The 23503-nt window shown below is 41.8% G+C and overlaps 1 protein-coding gene across 1 annotated transcript; it reads left to right on the top strand.

The window, feature by feature from the left end:
• Positions 1-3996: 3996 nt before the first annotated feature.
• Positions 3997-13161, top strand: LOC149274880 (rho GTPase-activating protein 8-like). The gene is made up of 12 exons (XM_089505164.1): positions 3997-4033; positions 4287-4424; positions 4850-4937; positions 5550-5681; positions 6699-6785; positions 7497-7595; positions 7879-7989; positions 9850-9923; positions 10878-10955; positions 11299-11427; positions 11726-11829; positions 12964-13161. Exons 1-12 carry the CDS (start codon positions 3997-3999, stop codon positions 13159-13161), a joined length of 1275 nt encoding a protein of 424 aa, XP_089361290.1.
• The last annotated feature ends 10342 nt before the right edge of the window (positions 13162-23503 follow it).

The following is a 23503-nucleotide window of genomic DNA, read 5'->3' as shown; positions in this document are numbered from 1 at the left end:
TTTTTTTTATTACTCGGATCCAATTACGTATCAAAAATAAATTGTCAAAAAATCTTGAGCTGCAGATGCCTCGTTTTATTGGGTCGTTGCCTCTTTTTTTTGTTAAAAATGACCAGTTTATTTACTTTGAAATAAATTAAAAAAAAAATGAAATCCTTTAGTCCCAAAATATTGGAATATTTGTAAATTGTAAATGTACATTTTTTGATGTTCAGATAATTAAATGATATTTTATATAAAGAAATCAAACTATTATTTAATGGTGGTTATTGCCGGTAGAATAAGTTCTGGCCACCAGGGGGAGTCGTTGGTCTCATCTTAGATTCAGGAGCCGTATGTCTATCGCATGCATGTTTAATCCCCTCACTGTATTACCCTCTACCACTTCTGCTGGGAGGCGGTTCCACTTATTCACCACCCTCTCAGTAACATAAAACTTCCTTAATGCTGAAAGAGTCCCCCTTTTTCTGTAACACCTGAGGGGGGTCCCCCTGCATTCTGGGTCTGCCCCCCCCCGAATCGCAGCGTATTTTCATGAAGAAGGCATGTTTTTGGTGATTCTGTAATGAAATGCTTCGCTGGGGTGAGAGGTGGATTCTGGGATTTTAAGGACAAGAAGAGAGCGAAAAACTTCAATTTCTATTAATGTTTAACCGCGAGCCGCCGGGGGCCGGACGTTCCTACCCAATGACATCAGGGGGGGCGAAAGGTAAAGTCTAGCGGGCCGGAGATTAACCCATTGTGTGCTGGAGGAGATCTTTTGATGCTGTTTGTGCCTCAGAATAAAGACTCAGTGAGAAAAAACGTTATTTATTTGCAGCAGAAATCTAAATCTCATTATTAAAACTTTTAATTTCCGGCGTGCAGGGGAGGGCGACTTTTTTTTTCAACACCTGGCCCTCAAAGGGTTAATTTGTCAAAATGAATCACAGGCTGGGAAAGAGTGGCGTCTGTTTAACCCTCTTACATCATAACCCATGTCATAGTCCGACTCTAAACCTCCAAATAAAATGAGGTCGGTGCTCCAATGGGACGTCACGCCTAATGTCACATGTCGTATTACCTGTAGGTGGAGCTAAAGTTTCGGGGTTTCCTTCTCTCCCCCCCCCACGAAGGAATTTGATGCATTAAATTATATTTGTATCTAAAAGTGTTACTTTTTATATCGTGGGAATTAGAATAACGTTTTACGCTTGTGTTATTATATGAAGCGCGTCACATGATTCTCTGCGCATGAATAGAATTAAAATGAGACACTGACAGTGACTGAGCTGGCATTAGAGGTCAACCATGCGCTGCCCCTCCCCTGCATTATGGTAACTCCTCCCCCGCGGAACCATGCACTGCTTTCTCCGATACTACAGGGTTTTTTTTGGTGCAGAAGACATTGAGCCGGGTCTAGCTGTACACAGGAGCTCTCCTTTCCCTGTAAAGATTCATCTCCCTCTTGACTTGAACTACAACTCTTCTGACTCTCAGCCAGCTCCCTGAGTGCTGACTGTTGAAATATCCCAATATTTCCACCTCTTAGGGGGGTATGAAATCGTCTCAAACTTAATACCACCCTGTGGGTGCAGGATATAATTTAGTGGCAGCCGCTCTAAAGGTTCATTTTCAGTTTATATTGACAACCCTGATAGTTTTAGGGATAGTCTGCCGGCAGATCGGCCCCCATCTGGCCCCCGTCTAGTCGCCCATTTCTCCTGCTCTAAAGAGTTAAACCTCCATCAGTCGTTGGTCTCGTCTTAGATTCAGGAGCCGTATGTCTATCCCATGCGTGTTTAATACCCTCACTGTATTACCCTCTACCACTTCTGCTGGGAGGCTGTTCCACTTATCCACCACCTCTCCGTAAAGTAAAACTTTCTTACAATTTATCACAGATTCCTGTGTATTTACAGCATACATCATACGTTGGGACATCAGCCTGGGGGTGACATTGAACATTTGGAAGTCACACATTTAACTGTTTGTGCACCGAGAGCAACAAATCACTTTTCGCTCTGCTAAACTCCCTGGCATGTAAAGGGTTCATTCACAAACTCAGACTAAACAAAATCTTTGTGTTTTTTTTACGGGGTTAAACGCGTTCGCAGATCTGACATCGCTGGCTTTACAGGTAATTCTTGCCCTCCGGCTGCCGGGAATCAGGGGCGGATTCACTAAACGGAAGGTTTCTAATTTCTCCGTGATTTAAGGAAGTTATTTTGGAATCCGCCCCGCCTTCTCGAGTCATTTCAACAAAAGAAGCAGGAAATCAGTGACCCCTCGGTGCGGATCCGGCCCCCGGGGCAGGTAGAGGCCCGAGACACCTGAGCTCAGAATCTGCTCCAGTGAAGTGAGGGTTATCCGGGCGCCGGGGCCACGAGGCGTGCGATCTACAGACCTGCGCAAGGTTAGTAAATAACGCTCGGTCTGGAATGTGCCCGGATCTGCTAAATACCTGTGATCCTCTACAGCGAGACATTTATAACAAATACATCGTGCAGGGAGACCGCTCTGACCTGTGAGAGACGCCTGAATACATAAAGGACAGGAAGTTACAACAAGAGACCGCAATCTAATACTAGAGAGTCAGAGACTGAGATGGAATGGAAGGACGTTTTACTTTACTGAGAGGGTGGTAGATAAGTGGAACAGCCTCCCAGCAGAAGTGGTAGAGGGTAATACAGTGAGGGGATTAAACATGCATGGGATAGACATCCGGCTCCTGAATCTAAGACGAGACCAACGACTGATTAAGGTTTGAGTCGTTACAGCAGGAGAAACAGACGACTAGACGGGGGCCTCGGAGACCCCCGACACACCGGCGCTTAACCCAGAGCCTCCGGGCAAAAGCCTGAGAGTTGGCAGGTATCAGTCCCACGATACAGAAGATTATAAGGGGGGCGCCCGCTGTACTCAGTACTTCCTAAAATATATTCTGGCCAATCAGTCCTCCCCGTGAACGGCGCTGATTTCCGCCGCGTTGCCTTTTCTTATTTAAATTTTTTTTTTGGCTGAGCCAGCGCCCCCCCCCCATTGATAGAATCCCCGGATTCTCCGTTTTTCTCGTATGCTTTTTCGTTTTTTTTTTTTATGAATTTCCCTCGGCGTTTATTCCGCGAATCCCCGGCGAGCCGAATGCTGTAATTAGGAAGTACGGTTGCCGTAGCGCGGACCTTTTGTCCACAAACTTGTCAGGTTAATTTAATTAAAACGCTAAGAAAATCTCCAAACCGGCGTTAAAAGTTCAAAGCGTTTAACCCCCGGAGGGAAGGTTTCCATCCGAGAGCCAATCGAGCGGCTTGTTAGCGAGAGTCTGCGAGGGGAGCAGGAGATCGATCAGCGGGTTGGGGTTTTATTAAAATCTTAATTAATTGTGTGCCGGTTTTGGGTACTATCGTGTGTGGGGGGGGGGGTCGGGGGGTCCTCAACACGCGCAAGGCTACCTTCCTGATTGGCAGTAAAGGGATCGCGCCCCGGGCTTCGGTAAATAAACATAGTTTCCATGGTAACGAGATTTAGACATCCGTGTGAGCGAGGCGCTTTGAACTTTAAAACTTTGATTTTCGTTTTTCTTTTTAATGTAACGGAAAAAAAATCGAAAATTAAAAGGAATCTTTTACCTCTGTTTTTTTCTGTAAATTTGTGAAGATATCGACGGGGGTGGGGAAAAATAGTTAATTGTTAAATAGTTAATGTGTATAGAAACAGCAGGAAACGGCTTTATAAATTAAACGGGGTAAATAAACCCCATTATTCTTCTTGCCCCCTCAGTTACACAAATACCCAGCGATGGGGCTCAAAGTCAGAGCTGAGGAAAGAGGAGTTCACGATCCTCGGAGGCGGGATCAGGAGAAGTCATCCGTCCTGCGAGGAAATACTTCTTCGCGGATGGACTGGACGACAGCGGGGTTTTCTTCCACTTACTTCCTTTTTATCCGCAGATCGTTAGAAATCTTTCTCCGGACTCCGTGGACGACCGTCGGCCGTGCGATACGCGGAGCGCCAGCCATGGAAGCCGTCGACTTTGAGCAGTTAGCCGAGATCGGTGAGGATCTATAAGACTCGGGAGCCGTTGTTGCTGATTTAATATCAGAATCGGAGACGTTCCGGTTCAGAATTCTGATGGAATAAAGAAAAAACATATTTTCCTAATCTATGGGCGGAAATTTGATTAATTTACCCCGATTTCGGGGAATCCTTTCTCTGGGGGTCTTTATAGCTTCATTTCTAGCAATGTTTCCAAAATATTAGAGAGGATTTTTATAAGTGGTCCTCCTCGCTCTCTGTGACTCTTCTAGAGCTGCAGAAAGATGAGGAAGATCTCGCAAGTCTCGGCCACGACGAGCCAGCGGCCCCCGGCCCCTGCGACCCCGCCGACGTCAGCCTTACTCACCCGTTTTACGACGTCGCCCGCCACGGCATCATTCACGTAGCTGGTAAGTGGCTTCAAACATTCCATTTAAACGTGCGTTTTTGGTGTCATAAAACCATTTTTTTGGTCGATAGACGTCCCGTAGCGTTACCCATCGCCCCCCCCCCCACCCCGTACATCACGCTTACCCCCGGGGTTGGAATTTACCCCTGGCGTCATGTGGTTCCAAGGGCTGAGCCCACCCAGTGCTGCCCTCCAAGCCTCACGCCATCCTCAGAGCCCCCTTTCCCTGATGTGTCGGGCCGTTTTAGTCTGTCGGTTCTGGTTCTGTCGGACCCTTTGAATGCAGGGACTGTGAGAAGCGGCGCGGGGATTGTTGGCGCCATATAAATAAAAGATAATAATAAAATCAACCGATCCTTGTAGTTATTTTGTTCCGTGAGTTTTTCGTTCCGGATCCAGTAACCCTTTCCCTGCCTTGTCCTGCAGGTGATGATAATTTTGGACGGAAGGTAATCGCGTTTAGCTGCTGCCGGCTGCCTCCCGGCCACGAGATCGATCACATCCGACTGCTGGAGTACGTGGCGCTTCACACACTCACTCACACTCACACTCACTCACTCATACACACTCATTCACACTCACACTCACTCACTCATACACATGCACATACACACACTCTCTCACTCACACTCATACACATACACTCACTCACTCACACTCACTCACTCACTCACACTCATGCACATACACTCACTCACACAATAAAACGAATGCCTCGTTGTTTCTGCTAGCATGGTCCGGTACATGACAATATTTATTTTTATTTATCCCTAGTAGGAAAGAGTAATGTTTTGGTTTTTTTACTTTACTGAGAGGGTGGTAGGTAAGTGGAACAGCCTCCCAGCATTTTCTAATAGGACAGAAGTCATTATATATAAATATTTTTTTATTTGTTTTTATTATAATTATTTTTTTTAATAAAAAATGTAAAAAATATCCTTCATCTAGGAGAGTAAAGCTGATATTTGAAAGTTTGGGGTTTTTTTGGTGGATTTATTCATTTTGCCGTTATTAGCGATGTTACAAAGTATCAGATTGTATCTGCGGACCCCATACCCCCCCCCCCCGTTGGTGTTTATAATATCACCGCAGGGTCCCCCAATAAATGTTTTATTATTTTCTGTAGATACCTGAAGTATACTCTGGACCGGTACGTGGAGAACGATTACACCGTCGTCTACTTTCACTACGGCCTGAACAGCAAAAACAAACCGTCGCTGAGCTGGTTACAGAACGCGTACAGAGCCTTCGACCGCAAGTATGGAAACGGGGCGTCCGGGCGAGCCTACGGAGGGCCAAATACCCAGAGAGGGGCACTTTTTGTTATAGGGGTGTGGTTAGAGGTGTGGTTGGGGGGGTTATTTGTGTAACTGGGCGGGGCATTTAGAAGAATAATGGGGTTTATTTACCCCGTTTAATTTATAAAGCCGTTTCCTGCTGTTTCTATACACATTATCGGGGCTTTTAGGGCTGTAGAACCCTGCGATCCCCTCATACCCAGCAAACATTCTGACCTCCTAGAAAAGAGGGGTAAACAGGAGGAGAGAGGGGGGCATCAGGGCAGAGCAGAACGGCATCAGGGGGGAAAGATTGGCTCATGGATTTGGGGTCCAAAGAGTGACTGGGAAACATTTGTGAGAGATATGGGACGATCCCAACCAATCAGCAGCAATAAGGCATTTAAAGCTAAAAATAATGGGGAAACTGCCCTCAATGCACACGCTCGATCTATACATACTCCGGGGCCGCAGTTTGCAGGAATCACATAATTCATAATTTTTAGTATAAAAAATGTGTTTTTTTGGGGGGGGGGTTGCACACCCAGCTCTCCTTTCTCTACAGAGAAGGCTTGGATAGAACGCGGGGTCCGCTCAGATCTTACGGGAGGGTCTTCAAAGTGCAGAAGGAGAGAGGATAATGGACTCTGATCAGCCCCCCCCCTCGTTACGAGACCCCGGCCAAAGAGCCGCTCTCCGTCCTCCTGTGATCTTCAGCCGCTTACCAGACGCTCTGAATATTTCCCGACTCCTTCCCGGGGACATGAAAGAGTTCTGTCTGCTACCCGCTTCTGGGGTCTGGGATATAAATTGGTGAAAAATCCGCTTCTAAACTGCAGGAGAAAATTGGTTTAAAGCTAAAATCTAAGGGTTCGATGTAATGTGTGGGGGTTTTACTTTACCGAAAGTGTAGCAGATTAGTGGAGCCGCCTCCCAGTGGAAGTGGTAGAGGCTAATACTATCTTTATTGTAAGGAGGTTTTATCTGCCTCTCTTTAGGTATAAGAAGAATCTGAAGGCTTTATATGTGGTTCATCCGACCAACTTCATCAAAGTCCTTTGGAACATCTTCAAACCGGTGATCAGGTGAGACGCCGGCGCTCATCAAAATGCCTCCTTTTACCCAAAATACGTTTTGGTTTCTAATTCTAAAAAAATTTAGTTTTCCAATTTGTGCTTTTTAAAAAAAAATGTAAACTGCGTTTTGTGGACACGGGCTTGGTCACACCCACTTCCTGGTTAGGTTCCGCCCACTTCTGCCTATTGGAGGTATGTGTGCCAATCAGGCTTGAACCTGCCATCTAGCGCACTGGGCAAATCCCCCGGAGGGCCGCTGGCCAACAGCGCCTGGCACTCGCCTGATTCGCCAGGGTCGGCCAAACTTACGTCATTAGGCAGCCGCTGGCCTTAAAGCGGCAGTGCCACCCATCATCGGGATTCGCTGCTAGACACCGTGGTGAATTTTGGCCCCAGGCCGGCCCATCGCTTACCTCCCCAGCAGCCGGACCCTATTCCAAGCTCACACTCTAGCCCGCATTAACCCCGTGCGCTAAATATTTATATGGGTTCTCTTATTCTGGCCGTCAGCTTATTCTTTTTCCCAAGAGCTAACACTTTTATGAACGTTTACCAATTCCATATGTGAATAGGACGCCGTTCTGAGGACCCTCGATATTCCAGCCCCCCCCCTTTGTAATATATTTTATTTTTCTTTATGTTTCTGTTGTATTCAGACACAATGTTTCTCAGTAATGTTTATGAACGGAATGTTCTGTAATTCTTTATTCCTTTATTTAGTCACAAGTTTGGGAAAAAAGTTCTGTACATGAATTATTTAAGTGACCTCAGAGAGCATCTGAAATTCAACCGCCTCGTCGTCCCACAGGAAGTGTTACAGTGAGTATCAAACCATCAGTAATAATAATAGTAATAATAGTAATAATAATAGTAATAATTATAATCATAATAATAATAGTAACAATAATAATAATAGTAATAATTATAATCATAATAATATTAGTAATAATCATAATAATAATAATTTTTAATACGTTTATATATCTCTGTGGGGGGAGGGGATCCGTCTCACACCTGCAGGAAAGATTTAAATATATTTTCTTGTATTTTTCCTCTAAATACTGTTTTAGTTTTTTTTTTTAACTTCCCGCTTGTTGTTTAGGCATGATGAAAAGCTACGCGCTTCACGTAAAGGCAAACCCCCACCTCCTTCCAGATGCCCTCCCCCGCGACCACCACTCCCCACCCAACAGTTCGGAGTCAGCCTGCAATAGTAAGTCGTGTTACTTAATGTTCAAATATTAAAGGGAAAGTATCCTTTTCTACCCTCGACGCTGTATACAGTAATATAACACCCCGACACTGTATACAGTAATATAACCCCCCCGACACTGTATACAGTAATATAACCCCCAGCGCTGTATACAGTAATATAACCCCCCAGCGCTGTATACAGTAATATAACCCCCAGCACTGTATACAGGTAATATAACCCCCCAGCGCTGTATACAGTAATATAACCCCCCAGCGCTGTATACAGTAATATAACCCCCAGCGCTGTATACAGTAATATAACCCCCAGTGCTGTATACAGTAATATAACCCCCCCAGCGCTGTATACAGTAATATAACCCCCGACACTGTATACAGTAATATAACCCCCAGCGCTGTATACAGTAATATAACCCCCAGCACTGTATACAGTAATATAACCCCCCAGCACTGTATACAGTAATATAACCCCCAGCGCTGTATACAGTAATATACCCCACAGCGCTGTATAGAGTAATATAACCCCCAGCGCTGTATACAGTAATATAACCCCCAGCACTGTATACAGTAATATAACCCCCCCAGCACTGTATACAGTAATATAACCCCCCAGCACTGTATACAGTAATATAACCCCCAGCGCTGTATACAGTAATATACCCCACAGCGCTGTATACAGTAATATAACCCCCAGCGCTGTATACAGTAATATACCCCCCAGCGCTGTATACAGTAATATAACCCCCAGCGCTGTATACAGTAATATAACCCCCAGCGCTGTATACAGTAATATAACCCCCAGCGCTGTATACAGTAATATAACCCCCCCGACACTGTATACAGTAATATAACCCTCGGTGCTGTATACAGTAATATAACCCCCAGCGCTGTGTACAGTAATATTTTGAGTGACTTTCCTGGCTCAAACACCACACTGAGCTGATGCTTTATGGCGATGCTAATGAAGTCCCTTCCTCCATAGACTTGCATTAGTCAGAGAGTCCCTCTGGGTAACTAAGACTGAGACGTTCTATTGTTTATATGGAGGTAATATACATGCATTTAGTAGCCGGCGTCAGTAGTAATAATTTGCTATTTCTAAATAGTCGTAAAATATTAAAAGTCCAGCAGCCTAATCCGAGACTCGTGATTCGCAGCCCTGAGATCAGATAAAATCCTCCGTTACTGTTGGCTTATAGTAACTATTTGATATCCAATAGAAAATCAATCGGGGGGGGGGTTATACCCCGCACCGCTGCCAACCTCTGCCCACGGCGGCCGGCGCTCTCTGTCACTCATTAACGAGGAGTCTATCGAGCCCCGCGGACCCAAACATCGTTTATTTGCTTCAACGAGCCGCCGGCGCGCAAACCTTAACCGTAATAAGCGCTGATTACCGCGGAGGAGAGCCGGGGCGACCCCGATCGTTAACGCGTTTATACAAACACAAAGCGATCGTCCCTTTAACCCTCGAAGTGCCAGAGAATCGGAGCTCTGCTTTAAGTATCTATTCGCAAAACAATCGGTTATTGTTGGGATTTCTCCCAAAATAATAATAATAATAATTTTATTAGAGTATTCGGTCGGATTCACGGATGGATTCATCTCTTTCTGTTATAGGAGATTAGTAGTTGAGGAATATTTTTTTTTTTTTTTTCTGTAATTAAAAAAACTAAATATTTTACAGATTAAATTCCCTCACTAGATTAACCCCCTACCATCTCCACTGGGAAGCTGTTCCACTTATCTACTTACCTCTCAGTAAAATCCTTCTTCCAACTCCAAGGAAGGATAATAAGAAAGCAGCGGTCACCCTGCGCATGCGTCCAGATAAAATATATATATTTTGTTTTCTTTTTAGTTTGAAGAACAAAAACTCCGGAGCGTTGATTCCTCCGGTTATGAAGCAGACCGTCTCGTATTTGAAGATTAAAGGTAAGGTCCTCGAGTCGGGGTCTCCATCTCTGCAACTCAAACGCTTTTCATTTCTCCAAAATTTTAAATGTTGCCATGGCAACATAGATACTGAGGATGAACAACAACAACAAACAAAGGTCTATGTTGATGGGTTATCAGGATTCCGTCTTCAGCTGTCAAAATGACCTCATAATAACAAAACATCACAAAAGATCTTAAATAGGATGTAAAATCTTGTTTTGATTTCTTTTTGTATGACATCACAATAATAAGATTATGACATCATCAGGGGATCGTCAAACCATCGTAATAGATTTATGTAGGATGTAGAAAATTTTTCTTTTCTTTATGACATCACAATAATAACGCTAAGACATCATCAGGGAATGATCAAAACATCATGAATCATCTTAAATAGGAAGTAAAAGATCTCGTTTTGAACTAAAATTTGTAACAAAAATAAGAACCAAAAACTCCAATCCTTCAAATTTAGTTTTTTGTTGTTTTTAAAAAAAAATAAAATAAAATTGCAGGCTCTCGGATTGCTGTTAAATTTCGCCCAGAATATCGACGTTGAATTTTCATGTCGATGATTTATTTAAGTGCCCCAATCGGGGCTGTTATGCGTCGTAGGCGGTGAATTCCGAATCTTTACAGCTCTTTCCGTAAGTTGTCACACAAAATGTTTATAATAATATTAATAATAATAATTGTTCTCTGTCATTAACTCATTAAATTATAAATGTTCGAAAGCCCCCCTGAACCCTTTCAGAAATACCCCAAGAGGGGTAATACATAGACCTAAAGCCGAGAGACTGCTGGTCTTTTTACCATGAAATCTCCCTTTTTCAGGACTCCAGGGGTCATCTTCTCATCTAATTTGCCTCCGTGTTGAAGAAGTGTCCTCTTTCTATAAAAAAAGAATTTTTAAACCTAAGACCCGTTGTGTGTTTTTGGGGGGGTTTTTTTTAGGATTTGGGACAGAGGGCTTGTTTAGGAGATCGGTGAACATCCACATCATTAAAGACATTCAGAAACGTTATGATCTCGGTAAGTGTTTCCCTACATGATGGGAGGGTAACTGAGACACACGGATAAATGGAACAGTGGAGCAGCCTCCCAGCAGAGGTGGTAGAGGGGTTATACAGTGAGGGTATTAAACATGCATGGGATAGACACACGGCTCCTGAATCTAAGACGAGACCAACGACTGATTACGGTTTGAGTCTTTACAGCAGGAGAAAACGGGCGACTAGATGGGGGCCGGATGGGGCCGATCTGCCGGCGGGTTCTTGGCCTCGTGGAGTCTGTTTGTGGCTGAAGCTCTTCATGTAATTGGTCGATGGCTGAATGCTTTTTTTTAACCCCATGTGCCCCTGCCGTTGCCCCGCAGGAAAGCCGGTGGATTTTGATGACTGCGGAGATGCCCACGTGCCCGCGGTGATCCTGAAGACTTTTTTGCGTGAACTTCCGGAGCCTTTGCTGACCTTTGCCTCGTACCGACCCATCCTGGAGATCACCGGTGAGTTCTATCGAGCTGAAGATGCGTGCGAGAGCGGGAGCAGGAGGGCAATAGTCTGGCATCAATTGAACTTCCCCGGTCGGCCCACCGGCAGCAGCATTTACACATAATGTACAGGACTGGAGAAAGATCCAGCGCGGGTTATTAGCGGCTTTACATAATGTTGTGAACGTTGCTGCCGGTGGCCCGGATGGGGTAGTTCAATTGATGCCAGACTAGCGTCCTCCTGCTGCCGTCCTCATGCGCTCGCTCATACTTCAATGTGCGTCTCTGAGTGCCGTCCCTCTTGGTTTCCCAGGTGTGGAGAGCATCCTACGAGTCACCAGATGTAAGGAGGTCGTGCAGAGTCTTCCAGACCATAACTACGCCGTGTTAAAGTATCTCGTGGGCTTTCTGCACGCGGTAAGCATGATTAGTCGCGCATGTGTAATGTGTATGGATCTCGCTGCCGTGGGGCATAGGCTGGACTTATGATCTTCTCCCTCGAGGTGAAGGAACGGAGGCGTCCAAAGCCACTCAAACCCTTCGGTGCACTTGAGACCAGGCAAAAACTTTGATATCTAAAGTATCTACCGAGATGCTGAGGTTCTTTCTCTTAAAGGGACGGCGCTCCAATTTTGGGGATTTCACTTTCAAAGGTTCAGCTGTTGTCATCGTTTCCATGAGAATATTCCTCTTTTAGTTATTACGCCGACCTCGCTCAGCAAATGATCCCAAGTGAGCCTTGGGGGGGCCAGATCATGAGCTACTATACTGAGAGGATGGCAGATAAGTGGAGCAGCCTCCCAGCAGAGGTGGTAGAGGGTAATACAGTGAGGGTATTAAACATGCATGGGAAAGACATACGGCTCCTGAATCTAAGAACGAGACCAACGACTGATTAAGGTTTGAGTCGTTACAGCAGGAGAAACGGGCGACTAGACGGGGGCCGGATGGGGGCCGATCTGCCGTCATACTTATACAGCGGTTTAACGCTCCATATAGTAGATCTCTACTTCACGATAAAACATCAATTACCTATTTTAGTGTATTAAGCAAATCGATTAAAAACACCTTTTTCCCAGATTCATGTCTATAGCAGCAACCTATCAGCTCCTATTTTTGTGTCACGTGACAATTCAGTGCTCCCATTAAAATTATGAATAAGAGAAAATTTTCACACGATTAGAGAATTATTTCTGGGCAGGTTTGGGGGACTAATGCGGCGTTTAGTGTTAAATTCAGCAGAGTAGGTGGAACAGCAGCTTTAAATAGGGTTTGGTGAATTTGTATCAATTTTTAACAAGTTACAAAACGTCAAACAAATTCATTCGTTTTACTCTTTGGGTGGACATTTTAAAAAAATATATTGTTTTTCTTTTTTTTCTTCTTTTTACACCAACAGCACTTCCTTTAGACACAGAAGGGGTTAACGTTGAGTATTAAAAAAATGTAACATTAAAACTGTTTTTTAATACTATTTTTTGTTTTTTTCCCCTCCTTATGTTTGTATTGCGCGCCTTTTAAGTATTAATTGATTTTTTTCTTGTCTTTTAGTTGTCTCAGGACAGTATTAGAAATAAAATGACCGCTGCGAACCTGGCGTGCGTCTTCGGAGTGAATCTTATCTGGCCCCTGGACGGCGTCCCCTCCATCAGCGCTCTTGTTCCGATAAATATGTTCACGGAGTTATTAATAGAATTTTACCCCAAGGTCTTCAGTTCCAGGACCGTCCCGGGAGAGAGCGAGTCCTGACCGCGGGGGCCACGAGCAGCCGACACGCCATTTACACGGCGCGGCCCTTTAACTACGAACATTTTTTTTTTTAATATCCTGGAACCTTTAAAATATTTTTCTCGATGTGCTGCGCAGATGCAATTTTTTCACACCCTTTCACTGCCTTCTACGTCATAAGTGTCCGGATTCACTCAAAAAGTAATTCTAAAGGGGAACGTCTTCTATTCTTTTATTACTATTATTGCATTAAAACACTTTTTTTTTCTAGCTTTTGAAAGAAGTTAGCCATTTGTACTCTGCTCTGTTATTTACTAGACCCCCCCCCCCCAACTCCCTTATCATAGTGCCCATGGGAAAAAGAATGGCTCAGTTTTAATCACCCAGTCAAACTCTCTGACTAATGAAAGTCTATGGAGGAACGGACTTCATTAGCATCGCCATAAAGCATCAGCTCAGTGTGGTGTTTGGGTGGAAAGTTACCCAAAATATCACATGACTGACAGCAACGGCGGGCTCCAGGTCTGCAGATAAAGGGGGTTTATTGGGGCAAAATGAGATAAAACCAGGTTTCTGTCATCGACCGACATTACTGTATACAGCGCTGGGGGGGTTATATTACTGTATACAGCGCTGGGGGGGTTATATTACTGTATACAGTGCTGGGGGTTATATTACTGTATACAGCGCTGGGGGGGTTATATTACTGTATACAGCGCTGGGGGGTTATATTACTGTATACAGCGCTGGGGGTTATATTACTGTATACAGCGCTGGGGGGTTATATTACTGTATACAGCGCTGGGGTTTATATTACTGTATACAGCGCTGGGGGGTTATATTACTGTATACAGCGCTGGGGGTATATTACTGTATACAGCGCTGGGGGGGGGTTATATTACTGTATACAGTGCTGGGGGTTATATTACTGTATACAGCGCTGGGGGGGTTATATTACTGTATACAGCGGCTGGGGGTTATATTACTGTATACAGCACTGGGGGTTATTACTGTATACAGCGCTGGGGGGTTATATTACTGTATACAGCGCCGGGGGGGTTATATTACTGTATACAGTGCTGGGGGGTTATATTACTGTATAGAGTGCTGGGTGGTATATTACTGTATAGAGTGCTGGGGGGTTATATTACTGTATACAGCGCTGGGGGGTTATATTACTTTATACAGTGCTGGGTGGTATATTACTGTATAGAGTGCTGGGGGGTTTATTACTGTATACAGCCCTGGGGGGTTATATTACTGTATACAGCGCTGGGGGGTTATATTACTGTATACAGCGCTGGGGGGTTATATTACTGTATACAGCGCTGGGGGGTTATATTACTGTATACAGCGCTGGGGGGTTATATTACTGTATACAGCGCTGGGGGTTATATTACTGTATACAGCGCTGGGGGTTATATTACTGTATACAGCGCTGGGGGTTATATTACTGTATACAGCGCTTGGGGTTATATTACTGTATACAGTGCTGGGGTGGTTATATCACTGTATACAGTGCTGGGGGGTTATATTACTGTATACAGTGCTGGGGGGTTATATTACTGTATACAGCGCTGGGGGGTTATTACTGTATACAGCACCGAGAGGGGTTGTTACGGTATACAGTGCTGGGGAGGTTATGCTCAAGGGGAATATATATATATTTTGGCCTCCCCCCTTTATGAGAGAACACATTTCGATTTCTTCCCCTGATGGGATGAAGAATATCGTCTCCCTTTTAGTTTTAGTTACGTGGAATTCGTTACCGATATACTGAAGGACGAACCGCTTGTTTTAAGACATTAATATCAAAGTAAAAACTGTTACAAAAGAAACCTGTTTGTATTTATTTGGCTTTCTGTTATAAGATCGTTTGTTGTATTTGTAATAAATCTGTTTTTTGAAATTCGTGTTTCCTACTGATGCCTGTATGTGAAAAAAAATAAAAATTAAAAAAATATATAAAATAATAATAATATAAAAAGGTGCTGGAATTTCTTCTTATATCGGATGGCTTCCCCATCAAAGAACATTCCCGTGATCCAAGCTGTGCGAGATATATGGATATATAATATATTTCACTCCCCAGTGCGCCTTTTTCACATTTACTTCACCGTTATTGTAGCATTTAACCAAAATAACAATCTATTTCTGCAACTGGATTAACGTCTTTACTAGAAGCATTTATTTTATTACTAATATTAGATTCAAAATAAGTTTCAACAATGTTGAGCTGTTTGCCCCCATAATATAAAGTTTTCAGGCAGCTGCATATCAGCCGTTTGTATGATTCTCGCTCTGTTACCTGATCCCCGATCTACTAACCCCCCCCCCCGACTCCTTATCATACTGCCTGCGGGGAACAATAGAATGGCTCAGTCTTAATTACCAGCCAGACTCTCTGACTAATGAAAGTCTATGGAGGAATGAAATGGATGTTAATTTGTAACGACTGAAAATGTATTTAATTCTGCAGAAAAAATTAGTAATTGGTTAAGTGAGCTTTCAGGGTACGATGGATCTCTTATGTTTAATGAAAAAAATGGTTAAATTAGGCAAATAAGAGTCAGTAATTATTTGACATGAATGGGATTTGCATAAAATAACCCACAGATAATTCCCCTCCCCTCTATTGTAGAAAAAGTGCATTCCCATAAACTGACTCCAAAGCACCCATAAAAATAAAAAACATTAGAATGAAGTCTTATTATCAATTGATTTTTTATAGCACCATCATTTGCCGTGGCGCTGTACAATGGGTAAGCAGGACGTTAGTTAATTGCGTAACAATCCGGACAGAAACAAAGTAAGGAGAGCCCTGACCAAAGGAGCTTACAATCAAGCGAACTGCTTTTATTAACCCTCTATGCCATGGTATTAAAAAAGTTAATATTTTGCCCCCCCCCTCGGTGGTGTTTGAGTAGCCACTTTTTTCCAGTAGGGGTCACAACGAGCTACAACCTGACCATAAAAGATTTACTTATCTGGGGAAATCAGGAAAAAAACCTGATGTTTTTGATGTGGAATGAGAAAAAAACTGTAAACAAAAATGTTTTTTTTTTGTTTTTATTAATTTTTGGACTCGATTGCCCCTGCGATTAACGGTAAATGGCGGAGTTAATGTATGTTTCACGATTTACTTAACTAATTATCATCAACTTTATGATTTATGCAAATTGAGGTCACAAACAGGATGCAGAAGAATGCAAAAAGAGGCTTTTTTTCCTCACCTGATCCCGGCGATTCTTCTCGGAAAATACTTCATTTAAACCCGATAATTGGAGGCGAAAGCTCGGCAGGATTCCCAACGCGTTCTCAGCGGCTCTGTCCAGAATAATAAAGTTTTTGTTCGTTTTCTCGCCTTTATCGGAATGCAAGGGTTATTGTTACCCAACAAACAGGGAAATTAGCGTCCGGTCTGCTGACGACATATTCCGAGTGCTGCTGTGTTTCAGTAATTACACAGTATGACATCATCAGTCAGTGATGCAGAGACCATGAGCGAGAGGTGCGGAAGAGGGTGGTGGATAAGTGGAACAGCCTCCCAGCAGAGGTGGTAGAGGGTAATACAGCGAGGGTATTAAACATGCATGGGATAGACATACGGCTCCTGAATCTAAGACGAGACCAACGACTGATTAAGGTTTGAGTCTTTACAGCGGGATGAAGATGGCTGAATTTAAGGATAGGGGCTAATTCTGTGTAAGTAGTGGCACTTCAGGGCCCTTCTAAGTCCTGTGGCCCCAAGCCTAAGGGTGGCCCTGTCCTGGAAGCTGCCTCTTTCTTCTTAGTGGTAAAGATGGTCTTGTTGATAGAAGACATTTGGAATCATCCTTCCCGACTTCTGTGGTTTGTAATAAAAATATAAGATTGGGCAGAAGTTGGACATAATTACCCCCATATCAGTCTTCTGCCCCCAGCGACGGGCTTGACCGCATTTCCTGGCATTTAATTGAAAACTCTCCTTCTTCTTGCGCTCCGATGCCCGGTCACCTGGGGAAGAGTTCAGGCGCCGGTGCTCCCCGCTCACTGATTAAACTCCAGCTGCTTTCGCAGGTTTCGTTGTAATGAAGGATAATTAAAGTTAACCGTCTTTTAATGTTTTTATAATTTGTTGCCTCCTGACAATCTGCGGGAAGCTTCGGCGACAGGATCATAATCCAAACAATCGCTTCATTTATTTTTTTTTGTTTGCCCTTGACATTCCGGACCAAGAAGCTGACGATCTAACATTCTGGCCAACGATGAACCCTTGCAGGAGATCAAAGATGACATATGGCTTAATGAGACCCGATTCTAAACAGAACATCAAATTAGGAAATATAGCGATCGTCTTTTATTAGTATCTTCTATTTGTAAAGAGCCAACGATTCCCGCAGCACTTCTCACAGTCCCTACATTCAAGGGGAACGCCGAGAGTAGAGCGGACAGACGGAGACAAACCGATACATAACAAGGGCTCGGCTCACAAATTGTTGGGATCTAAGTCATTAAATGATGGCCTTAATACATCAACATGTCGTCTCATACTGGGCAGTCCACCACCAGCGATTGACTCCAAGTGGTTGACTAGCAGAAGCCCCACATTGACCAGTTCTTCGTAGGCCGCTTTAATCACCAGAGCTTGGTGGTGCCCCCGCGAGAGACGGCGTCCATGGTAAGCGAGTGGCAGGAGAATCCCTGGATTCTTCTTCAATGTGAGCATTAGATCCAAAGCTTTCACTCGGTGCTGGATCTCCATGCTGGAGAACATCGCTGGTCATGAGCTTCCTCCGTAGAAGACCTTTATGATTTGTCCCCAACACACAACCTGCAACGACTACATAACCTGAGCTCACAAAGTCAATTCCACGCAGAGAAGCTTCGTCTTATCGTCGAAGACGGACGGACGTCTGGCGGAGACATCTCTGCCGAGCTTACCCACCGCAATCGACTTCTCCGCGGCCGAAGAGGAGACGGGAAAATTGTCTTTAAGAGGGTCCGGAATGGAAGGACTGGAATTGCACAATTATGAGACTCTGCTATCAGAAGACCGGCGGGGGGTGAAGCCGCGGGATTCCCGCAGAAGACGTGAAATTGGAAACGCACATTTTTTACAACACAATCTTTTTTTCTCCCCTGTAGAAGTTTTCTGAATTATTTATGAGGGTTGATTGAGTGTCGTTGATAACCAACCCAGCGATTTGGTCGACTTTGTAAACGGATCCCAATTATCTTTGAAATACTTGGTAACAAAAAAGAGTATTGCGCAATCACCTAAATCCGCAATAAATCCCAGCGCTTTCGTTCTATCGTCCGACGGGCTCCCCGAAACCGAGGAGATGTAGGACCCTTTTTATTATTATTTGAAATGACTGACGACGTTTACGTGGCATAGACATTTATTTTCAGGCTCTAGGCAAGAGATTTAGAACTTGGAATACTTTAGATGCCGTTACATGAGATTCTAACGCGATCGAAGTCGGAAAAACATTGCTGTCTTTAAAATGATGAGTGCCCCCCCCACCCCTGGTGCCTTTTCCTTAATTAATTGAGAAAATATTTTAATTTCAGGCATTGAGTAAGCAGCAAAAGACCGAAACCTCACCTTTAGTCAGAACGCCCGGTGTGTGCAGCCAATTAACCCCGCTAATCCGCTTGAATGTTAAAGAGGTTAAGGGTGACCTCTTGAAATAGCTTCGTTGCACCTCTACACGGGGCAAAACTTAATGAGCATATTTCAAGACCAAATTGCGTTCCCCCCCGGCTACCTCGTTATTTAAATACTTAATTTGCTAATTTAATATCGTAATTTGCAAAAGATTTTGCTTTTAATCCCAGAAATGTCTTCCCTTAAAATAGATTGTAAGCTCTCGGGAGCAGGGCCCTTTTCTCCATCCCAACAGGTATGTCTTGAAGGGACAGTTTAACGTCCCAGGGAGCTATTCCAAAAGGATAAAGCACAGTGGATTACTTTAAGGGCTTTAATATGCTTTATCGAAAAAGTTATAAGAAAAATAATACTTACCTTAGGGAGAAGCTGCAGCCCCCTGCCTCCTCTGTGATCCAATTGGCTTAAAGCAGCCAATTAGTGACCCAATAAAATGAAAGGGGGTGCTTTCCGCACATCTCCAGAAACTGGCTGACGGTGGGAAAAGGCGCAAATGCATTTGGGGGCCCTGTAGAACCCCCCTCCCCCATTTATTTGCATTAAACTTAAAGCCACTCTCAGCTATAATATACGCAGTAAAGTGAGTGTAACGGCCGGAGTGTCCGTTTTACACTTTTTTTTACATGTTACTCTTTTTTTCACTCTTGTAACAGCGCTATGGAATCTGCTGGCGCTTTATAAATAAAGATACCGTAAAATACGTTAAGCCCTAAAAATAACTGCAAATATTTGGTAAGAAGCTTCACTCCCTCCGGTAGGATCCCCAATTTACTCTCCACTCCTCCTGAGCGTTAAAAAAAAATAATAGAATGCAATAATTCTGAAGATTTAAGCCCGGAATAAGTCTGCGCACCTTTGAATCTGGATTAGTTATGGAAGCCCCCGGCGGTGCCGTGTAATTGGCTCCTGCCTGTCGGCCGAGTGTTGGGCTTTTTTTTTTAGGTTAAGATTTTCGAACGCGTTTTGATTTTCATTAAACATGACTCGTTTTTAAAGAGATTGTTTTAATGAACACGCGGCGTGGCCCTCGGACGCTGCTCCAGCTGTCTTGGTGGAGGGGGGGGGGGGGATCGCACAAAGAATCCAAATTCTATGGCAATAAAACAATTACCCCTTTTCTGCATTTTTTTTTCGCACATTTAATTTTTTTTTTATGTTTTTCTCTTGTGTTTATTTAATACTTTATATTTTTTTCTAAAGTATAATTTTTTATATTAAGCCAATGTCTATTTAAAGAGTTCTATGGCATCCATGGAATAATGGTGCGGATCTCAAGAACAGGAAGTTACAATGGATCGTCCCATGGGATACACATAAGGAGGGGGTTACTAAGATAAATGCATCGCACATCTAAATGTTACCCTTTAAAATTTGCTTAGTCCAAGAACCATCGGAGTCTGAAGAGCCGAACATTCTACTATCTATAATGAATAAGACGAGGAATTCATTATTTATCAGACCAAATGTTTACAGCTTAATAAACAAACAAAATCGACTAAAACTTAGAAATTTGTACGGATAATAAAAAAAAACAGCAGGACTACCTCCAAGCGACGCTGATAACTCGTACAGGGATCCGAGGTTCCTGTTGCCATGGTGACAACTCTGCAATCCTACCCAGTGGAAGACAAAACATTTCACTTTTAGTTAAACAAAAAAAAAAGAACTTTAGCAATAGATTAAGGTTAATTTGAAGAAAAAAAATACTGTATTAATGACCAATTTGGAAGTTTGTTCTTCAGGAGGTCTTTTTAATAAGGTAATGTGTATCTTCCTATGGATTTTATCTCGGGAGCGCTACATCAGCATGCGCGATGTGTCACTTTAAAGGGAATCTACCAAATCCTACATGGTAAAGTCTAAACAAAATAAAGCAATATATTTATCTTAGTGACCCCCCTCTTTAAATAGACAAAATAAAAGCTCTTTAAATAGACAATAGGCTTAATATGAATGTGAAAAATAAATAAAAATAAATAAATAAAAACAAAAAAATAGCCCATAGAGAGAGATTAAAAAATACTTTAGAAAAAATTATGAAAAGTATGAAAGTACAAAAAGTATGAAATACACACACAAGGAAAACATTTAAAAATGTCCACAAAAAAACAGATCTGAATGCCAATATATTTTACGTTTTCGACCAAAGCTGGAATTTAAAATCACGGTCAATATCCTAACAATTCCCTATTGAGAATTATTACTATTTTAAGAAAATGACGTTCTATCCAACGGTTATCAATCTTTTGGAGCCATGTAATCATTTATTTAAAGATTTTTTTTTTTAATTAACTTTTTACCAAGTTTGCAAACCATTGCTCAGTTAAGTGACAGAATATAAATATAATGTGTTTAGAAAATAAAATAAATAAATAAAATCCCCCCCATCGACAAATATAGTTGAATACAAACAACATGAAATTGTCAATCATTTGTGTTTTTTTTAATGCATCAAGAGAAGTAAAACTACATGTCATATTTAGGACAAACACTTTCTCTATGCACACTATCAAATGGACTGTCCATTAAAAAAAAAAAATCCTACTTTAACAGTCCGAATACAATTTCTCTGAATTCATATTTTCTAGCTGCATGTTTTGTTTCAATAAATTAATGATTCTAACAAAAAATGTAAATTAAAAAAATATAAAAATACAAAGAAAAAAAAACAACATTGCAAGCCATATTCAAATGCATAATTTGTGTACAATAACCAATGTTTAACATTTTTTTTTTTAATTTTATTTTTTTAAAGTCAAATTTGCTTTTGTTCATCAATAAAAGAATATAAAAAATCTCGGTGAATCCAGTGTTAAATGTATTAAAATAGATCTGTATAGTACTGCACAGTTTCTCCCGGAGCTGCGAAAATGGTTGAAGGGACTGTAGATCGCCCGTGGTGATAGGCTATCGATAACTGCAATCCCCTCTTTTTTTTTTGTTTTTTTTTTAAGACATTCACAATCTTGTGATATGCTAATGTACTGTAGAGCTGCCAAGATTTGTGTATTTTATTTTTTATTTTATTTTTGTAGAAGATGACATACTCTCAATATGAGATCAATTTTAAAGCAGCCTGTCATGTCTGAAACACACAAAAAAATAAATAAATGCAGCAAAAGCTATCTTAAAAAAAATCAGAACAAAATAAAATAAATGCTGCAGGAACAATGGAACAAGGCGTTTAAATACCAGTTTTAGTTTAAATACTAGTAACAGCCACGTAAAAAACTACACCTGGTATGTTGAGGGATATATAGGGATAGTTAGAGTCAGCGTTGGAAAGTTCTGGAAGGAGTTAAGATTTGTTTTGGGTGCTCAATTTTCTTCCAATTTTGTTAATTTTTTTTTAACACAGTAGGAATATACTGTTTGACATATAATTTTAAGTATAAGACAATGAAACAGAATTTGGGGATTGAGGCAGAGATTGTAAATCAATTTATATTTAACGAGTTGCCTGATCACTAAAAACCAAAGCTATCCACAAAGGCGCTAAGCTAGGATGACCACCGTCACACGAGGAAGCGTATTCGTTGAATTTATGGAGTTTTATAATATTTACAGATGAAATAAATGTTTCCAGAAACTGAGTGCTGAAAAAATAAAAACATTCTACCAGCCCATCTAGATAAAAATAAGAAAAAAATGACAAAAATCTTGATATAATTGATATGAGAAACTCCCCTTGAGGCAGTTTTTTTTTTTCCTGTACCATATCGCAGAATTTTCTGCAAGCAAGAAATAAAATAAAATGAGCATATTGTTCCTTTCACGTTTATATAATTTTACAATAAAAATGCAGTACAAAAAGGCTATGATTTTTGGCATATTGTCTGTACTGGCAAGAAAACAAAAATGGATAAAAAAAATAATATATAAAATAAAAAACTTTTTTTCTCTTATTTTACCAAAATCTAAATAATTCAGCCTGCCAAAGATACTGACTTTGTAGTTTTGCTAATTTTTTTTTTCTTCTTCACAAAAAATCCTTATGAGAAAAATACATCAATAGCAAAATAAGTAAAAAGGACCTGCAAAAAACTAAGGAGTTTTACAGTGGAATTTTTTGTTAAATAGTTCAGAATGCATATACACAAGCATCGGCATGAAAATACTTCAATATCCCACTAAAAACGCTAAATTTATACAGTTTTCATATATCTTGCAAATCTCAACTATAATAATAATACTGAAAAAATCAACTTTTTGTTTGAAGGCTCGGGTATTATGAACACATACATCTTCAACAGCCCCTTTAAACAATTCACCTGAATAAATGTAGCAGATCTGACTCAAAAGGGTTATAAATCAGTCCAAAATACCTAATACAGTTTTTTTTATTTTCTACATATTTTTTCCCCAAAATAGATCCTGAAACCCCCTCCAAACGAAATCTACTTAAATTGCGTTTTCTTTGATATATTACGTAGGGTGGACGTCAACCACAATCCACCCTCCAAGACACTACTTGTAAATTTGGCCTTTTTTTGTTTTATATATTTTATTTTATTTTTTATTCTTCTTCTTATAATCCAGAAGTATTTTTAAGGCCAACGTAAAAAGGAAAAAAAAAAAACCCAGAAAGCACTGTAGGTTTCAGCATAAAGTGCAGCATACACAGCTGCCACCTACAAACCATAAACATGTGTTTGCAAGTCTGGTTGTACACAAGTGTTTGTGTACTTAAATATTTATTTAAAAAAAAAT

This window comes from Sceloporus occidentalis, unplaced genomic scaffold, assembly GCF_023333645.1.
Source record: "Sceloporus occidentalis isolate IW3139 unplaced genomic scaffold, rSceOcc1.0.p SCAF_313, whole genome shotgun sequence".
NCBI lineage: Eukaryota > Metazoa > Chordata > Lepidosauria > Squamata > Phrynosomatidae > Sceloporus > Sceloporus occidentalis.
Note: the sequence above shows the minus strand (reverse complement) of the source record. Positions and strands in the feature narration are given on the sequence as shown.